The 6097-nt window shown below is 61.0% G+C and overlaps 1 protein-coding gene across 1 annotated transcript in view; it reads right to left on the reverse strand.

Annotated features, from left to right (window-relative positions):
* The window catches only part of EXOC3L4 (exocyst complex component 3-like 4), a 14266-nt gene that overhangs the window by 7505 nt on the left and 664 nt on the right, over positions 1-6097 (reverse strand). Inside the window, exons 2-4 of the mRNA XM_015562795.1 lie at positions 2545-2887; positions 977-1410; positions 5-152 (exon numbers count right to left, since the gene is read on the reverse strand). Coding sequence (XP_015418281.1) covers positions 5-152; positions 977-1394 — 566 coding nt within the window. The 5' untranslated portion in view covers positions 1395-1410; positions 2545-2887. The remainder of the gene's footprint in view (positions 1-4; positions 153-976; positions 1411-2544; positions 2888-6097) is intronic.

Raw genomic sequence — 6097 nt, forward strand, 5'->3', positions numbered from 1 at the left:
GCACACGTCCATGGCCCGCCGCGCGAAGCCCGTGGGGTCCCGCTCGAAGGTGTGCGACGCTTTCTCTGCCACCAGCTGTGTCTCCAGGCGCTGCAGCTGTTCGAAGGCCGCCAGCAGCTGCCACTCGGTGATGAGATCCGCCACGGACTTGCCTTTTCGCCAGGAGGCAGGAGAGGGGCAGTGAGGGGATCCCGCGAGCCTGTAGCCCTCAGTCTGACCCCGGAGCAGCGCTGCCTGGCCCCAGAGCTCGGCTGAAGGCCGCTCCGGGAGCAACCTCCCCAACTGCCGGAACCCCCTGAATCACGTTTGAAGAGGCAGAACCCCAGGCCCAAGCCAGGCTGCAGACAGCATGTGGATCAGCCCCTGCCCCCTCCCCCCAACCTCTGCTCCCGCCATCCCAGCTCTGCTGAGCCCTATCTGGGCCTCAAGGGCAGCCCCTCCTGCAGGTCCAGGGGTCAGACTGCAATGCCCAGGCTGCTGCCCCGTGTCCAGCTGGAGCACTTTGTGCTGCTCTGCTCAGGGCCAGCCCCCTGCTCTGGGAGCCTCTACTCCCCCCCCCCCCCCGCCCCCCCGTTCAGGGCACAGCACCTGTGTGTCCTCTCCTGGGCCGCCCCGGCCGCCCCTCCAGGCCGCCATGGCTCCCTGCAAGCTCTGTGACCCGTGACCTAAGAGGGCAGCGCCTTGCCCATCACTAGTTCGGGCAGGAGCCAGGGAGGCTGGAAGAGGCCAGGGCTCAGGAGCCACAAGTCTGGATTCCAGTGCCATTTCTCCCGTCCCAGCTGTGAGGCGTGAGAGTCACTTCATCTCTCCGAGCCTCCCTCTCCTGCGCCCACGGGAAATGCCAGAGGAATTTAAAATGCAACTGTGCGGGGGCAGGGGTTGGGGGGCTGGGGAGAGCCTGGCAGGACCCGGGCTCCTCTGTCCACCCTCTGGCCTCAGTTTCCCCCCCGCTTAGTGCTGTTGGTGCCACCCTCACCTGCCTCAGATTCCAGCTCCTCCGGCTCCTCCCTGGGGGATGCCTGCTGGCCGACACCGTCAATGGCCCTGGAGGGCTCCTTGGGGCGGTGGCCTGCCCCGGGCACAGCAGTGGCCTGGCCCTGGTCCACGGCCGGCCTGTGGTCCTTGGAGCGTCGCAGGGACCGGAACAGGAAGCGGGAGCTGCGGCGGAGCAGGCCTGGGTCCTCCTCCGAGGCCTGGCCCGTGGCCCGCTGGCTCACCCGGGAGAAGGCCCGCTGGAAGGTGCCCAGGCCCGGCATCAAGGCCTCGCGCTGGGCGCTGGGCCCTTCCCCGCTGCTTGCCCGCCGAGTGCCCGGCACTGGGGTCGGTGGCTCCCCAGGCTCCTTGGGGCTGTGCAGCTCCAGCCCAGCGGCCACTGTCCGAGGTGTGGTCTGCATGGCAGCAGCAGGAGAGCTGGGGACGAAGAGGAAGCACAGGCGGCCTGAGGGTGCCCAGCCATGGGGAGCGGGACAGAAGCCCGTGAGCCCGGTGGGGCCTGGTGGGGGCCCAGTCGCGTGGTCAGGGACACTTCCCCCAGGGGGAGAAGTCCTGGGCTGTCACAATGGCGTGTCACCAGGCAGCTCTCAGGCCAGTGCTGTCTGAGCCAGGCTGCAGCCAGCGCGGAGAGGTAGACAGCCACTTCCTCCAGGCAGCCCCCCTGATACCCCTTCCAGTGGTCTCCCCCAGGTGCCCATCCTCACCGCTCTGCCAGGCCAGACCCTCCAGCAGAGGTGGAGAGGGAAAACGGGCAGGCAGTTCCTGGGGCCCAGCCCGAGCCACGGTCCCCTGGGCTGGACCAGCAACCACATCCAGGACTTCCTAGACCTCAGGTCCTCAGGCCTAAAATGCCAGCCACCACCACAGCGTTCGCCTCCTCCCAGGCCTCAGCTCACCCCCTTTCGGCCTGTCAGGCCTAACTGCTTCTGCTCAAGGGGCACTCAGACTCTCTTGGGAGCCCCCCTTCCCAGGGGGAGTCGGAACCAGAGGGAGGAGGGGTCAGCTTGCGGGCATTGGAGGAGGCAGCTTATCGGGGACTTGCAGCCAGCCGGGGGAGGTTTTGGGAGGGGCCCTGGTCTATATTTAACTAGGAGCTGGGGGTGCCCAAGGCAGTTTCTCACCCATTACATCTGCCCCCATAGCAGGTGAGGAGAGGGGCCCTAGGCTCTGGAGGCACAGATCAGAGGCTGGCCCTGCCCACCCAGGCCCCCCAGGCTCTGGCACATTCCCTTTCAGCCAGCATGGCTGTGCTTGGCTTCGGGCTTTAGGTGAAGCTCTGGGTGGGAGAGGAGAGAGCCTTTTCTGCCGGCTGGACGGCTGGACTGGAGGTCCCAGCAGGGGTGTGTGGAGGGTTTAGCCTCAGAGAAACGGGCAAAGGAAGGACAGGACCTGCTGAAGTCACTGACCAAGAGACTGAGCCCCAGCTCATTCCCAGCTGCCACCCCCCACAGAGGCCAGCTGAGGGCCAGCACCCGGTCCTTGGACATCGGGCAGGACCAGGCTCTCCCCAGGCCCTCACCCACCCCCATCCAGGGGCCAGCAGAGACCTACCTTCCTTTTGCAGAGGCTGCGGGCAGCTGGCAGGAGGCTCTGCTGAGGGAGGGGCGGGCCGGGTGATTGATGGCTCCTTATTGGCCCCGCCCCGGCCACAGGTCACCGTCCTCCCTGGTGCCAGAGCTCAGCGACCCTGCCTTGACTCAGACCCACGCACACAAGGTAGGGAGCATCGCCACAGGAGCCGGGTCCCCTGCTCTCCCCACCCCTCAGCACCCAGCAGGGGCAGGCGTGGCGGTGAGGACCGTGCCAGCTGGCAGAGGGGCCCAAGGTGCTGGCAGCTCCCAGATGCCAGGAGGATGTCAGACTTGAAGGTCTCCCCGGAGCCTAGAGGCAGATTCTGGGGGGAAGGGGTGTTGTAGTAATATATAGAAATGTTTAAAAACGTCTAAAAATGTGAAAGAAGGTTTTTAAATGTTTGAGTTAACTTTCCTGAAGTTCGAAGTGTAATATTAAGGACACATACGCCACTATCCTGAACGTGTGTATCCCTTAGATAAGGAATTGAACTTCGATTACTGACTGAGAGTGACTTACTATGATAGACATAGGTTCGCCTGTGTCATTGCTGATTAACACTTGTAACCCTGGCGTAGCTGTAAGATAAACACCTGGACTGCTGTGGGTGCAAACGGGCTGTAAACATGAATCCCCCGAAGAGACCCCCTGCCCCATCATCGCTTGACAAAAGAGCTTTGTAGTCGTGATTGCTTTGATCCCTGCGCTGCACTGGTGGCTTTGACGGCTGGAAGTTTACCTTCGCCCATAGCCTTCCGTTTTGGGTGCAGTTCCCTCCCCATTCCTCTGTGCAACGCCCCCTGAAACCTAAAACTCCTGACCTGACTTGCCAGTCAGCCCCAGAGGAAAGCCATGTTTTGGGGTCCCGCTAAGCCTGTACCCACAGCACCAGGAGTTCTGTGAGTCACAGTGTGCTGTGTGCTGATAAGCTTTGTGCCCACTGCAATGTTAAAAGGAGAATAAATTGCATGTGAATTGCAACTGTAACTATTTGTGGGGCATAATTCCTCCGGCAGCCATAATGATCTATACCAGTGGTCGGCAAACCGCGACTCGTGAGCCACATGCGGCTCTTTGGCCTCCGACTTCTGTGTATGGGCCACGAAGTTTCAATCGCACTGTACCTGCACACCCGCACGTGGTATTTTGTGGAAGAGCCACACTCAAGGGGCCAAAGAGCTGCATGTGGTTCTCGAGCTGTGGTTTGCCAACCACTGATCTATACTAATAAAAGGGTAATATGCTAATTAGACTAGGTCAACCGGCCATCTTCCAGATGGAAATCCGACTTCCTTCTGGACAAAGCCAAGGAAGAGGTGGTTAGGGGTGATCAGGCCTGCAGGGAAGGGCAGTTGGGGGCCATCAGGCCAGCAGGGGAGTGGTTAGGTGGTGATCAGGCCTGCAAAGGCGGTTAGGGACGATCAGGCAGGCAGGCAGGTGAGTGGTTAGGAGCCAATGGTCCCGGATTGTGAGAGGGATGTCTGACTCAGGGGATGTCTGATAGTCAGACATCCCCTGAGGGGTCCCAAATTGGAGAGGCTGCAGGCCGGGCTGAGGGATACTCCTCCCCTCCCCCCGCCCTATGCACGAATTTCACGCACTGGGCCTCTAGTACTAATATAAGGTCAGGTGAAAATGCCTATTCCTGGTCCTGCCAGCTCAAAGGAGTCTTTTTGCTGGCAACTACTTTAAATGTCCGAATACCTGCACGGGTAAAGCTTGTCTCAAGGGACGCCTTGGATAAACGCCCCTCTTCCTCAGACAATGGGGCAGCTGGGAGTGGTCTCGTGGGAGGTTACTTGGGGCCCAGCCTGCTCAAATCAGAGCTGCAGCACAGGCCCATTGGGCCCAGCCAGGCCCCCAGCCCCGTGGCCCTGCTCCTGCAGCTCCCCCAGCCATTCCTGACCGCCCTAAGGCACAAGGCAGCCGGTCACTCCCCTACTCTAAGCCCCACAGAGGCTCCCACCGCTCGGGCCACGCCCCAGCCCGCAGCCTGGCAGCTAAAGCCTAGCATCGGGGAGACCTTCAGCCTCACCTGCAGCGCCCTCACCTGCACCCACAGCTCTGGCTGTGGAGCCTTTGGACTGTGCTGCACCACCTGTCGGCTCAGGGGCACTTGGGACTGTCCCCTCCTACTGGCCCGAGAGCCTCTGAGCACCAGCCGCCTCCCCGTAACCCCGGAGCCAGCCTGGAGGAGGAGTGCACCCGCAGTGTCAGGTCGCCCCTGCCTGGCCTGCCTGGGCTCCACGGTGGGGCCTGCTGGGCTGGACTCTGCAGACTCCACCTTGGCCCTGCCCCGCACTGGCCTCCACGCATCCCTAGGGCATTTCTCTGGCTCCCTGCCCCATTGCCCTCCGTGTCCAGAGGCCCAGCTTCAAGGCCCAGGAAACCCAAGCCCAGCCTGAGCCCTGGTCCCACACTCCCCAGGTCAGGCCAACACAGCTGCAGAGCCAGCGGGAGGGGCAGCAATGCCACCCAGGAGCCACGGTCATTGGGAGCTCCCATCGGGTGCCACCCAACTGTGACCAAGAAGCCAGGCCTGGGCTTCCTCCCTTCCTTACCCCCAGCCTCAGCGTCCACCCCTGTTCCTAGCCCTGCCCTCCCACCCTCCTCGTCTTCCGTCAGTGCCCATCCCACCCCCAACCTCCCACCTCCCCTGGGCTGAGCCATCACCCCACCCTTGAAAGCTCCACACCAGCCACGTGAAGCAGGTGACTGCTTGCACCCTGGGCCGTACCCCAGGGCGACTGTCTCCCCCTGTCACCTCCCACCTGCCATCCCCCATCACCTGGCCACAGGTCCTACTTGGACCCTTTCTCCTCAGAGCAACTGGTGGAGAGAAGGAGGGTGGGGGGATCCTGCCGAAACATAAACCTCCCTTGAAACCCTTCCTTGTAAGCTAAGCTAAGAGTCTCCTAAAAATAAGACAGGTGTGTTCTCACCATACTACCCCCCATGTGTCTGTTAACGCTATAAGGCAGTGGTTCTCAACCTTCTGGCCCTTTAAATACAGTTCCTCATGTTGTGACCCAACCATAAAATTATTTTTGTTGTTACTTCATAACTGCCATGTTGCTACTGTTGTGAATTGTCATGTAAATATCTGATATGCAGGATGGTCTTAGGCGACCCCTGTGAAAGGGTCGTTCGACCGCCAAAGGGATCACGACCCACAGGTTGAGAACTGCTGCTATAAGGCAAGAAAAAGAAGTAAGAGGTAGAAATATTGGAAGGACCTGATAAAACCATCATTATTCATAGGAGATATGATCGTCTGCTTAGAAAATAGCGTTCCTGTACCCCAGAAAAACCTGTGGGCTCCCCTCGATAGCCACAAACACATGAAACCCTCGGGGCTGCCATCACTCAGAGAAGCAGACTCTCCTTAGCCGGCGCTCAAGCCCCTCTGGCTGCTTCCCCACTCACCACCTCTGAGCTCAGAAGCACTCACCTCTCCCCCACCTTCCCCAGCTGCCAGCTCCTTCAAGGCTCAGCACAAGTGACTCCTCCTCCAAGAAGCCTTCCTGGAGCA

Source organism: Myotis davidii, unplaced genomic scaffold (genome assembly GCF_000327345.1).
Source record: "Myotis davidii unplaced genomic scaffold, ASM32734v1 scaffold2798, whole genome shotgun sequence".
NCBI lineage: Eukaryota > Metazoa > Chordata > Mammalia > Chiroptera > Vespertilionidae > Myotis > Myotis davidii.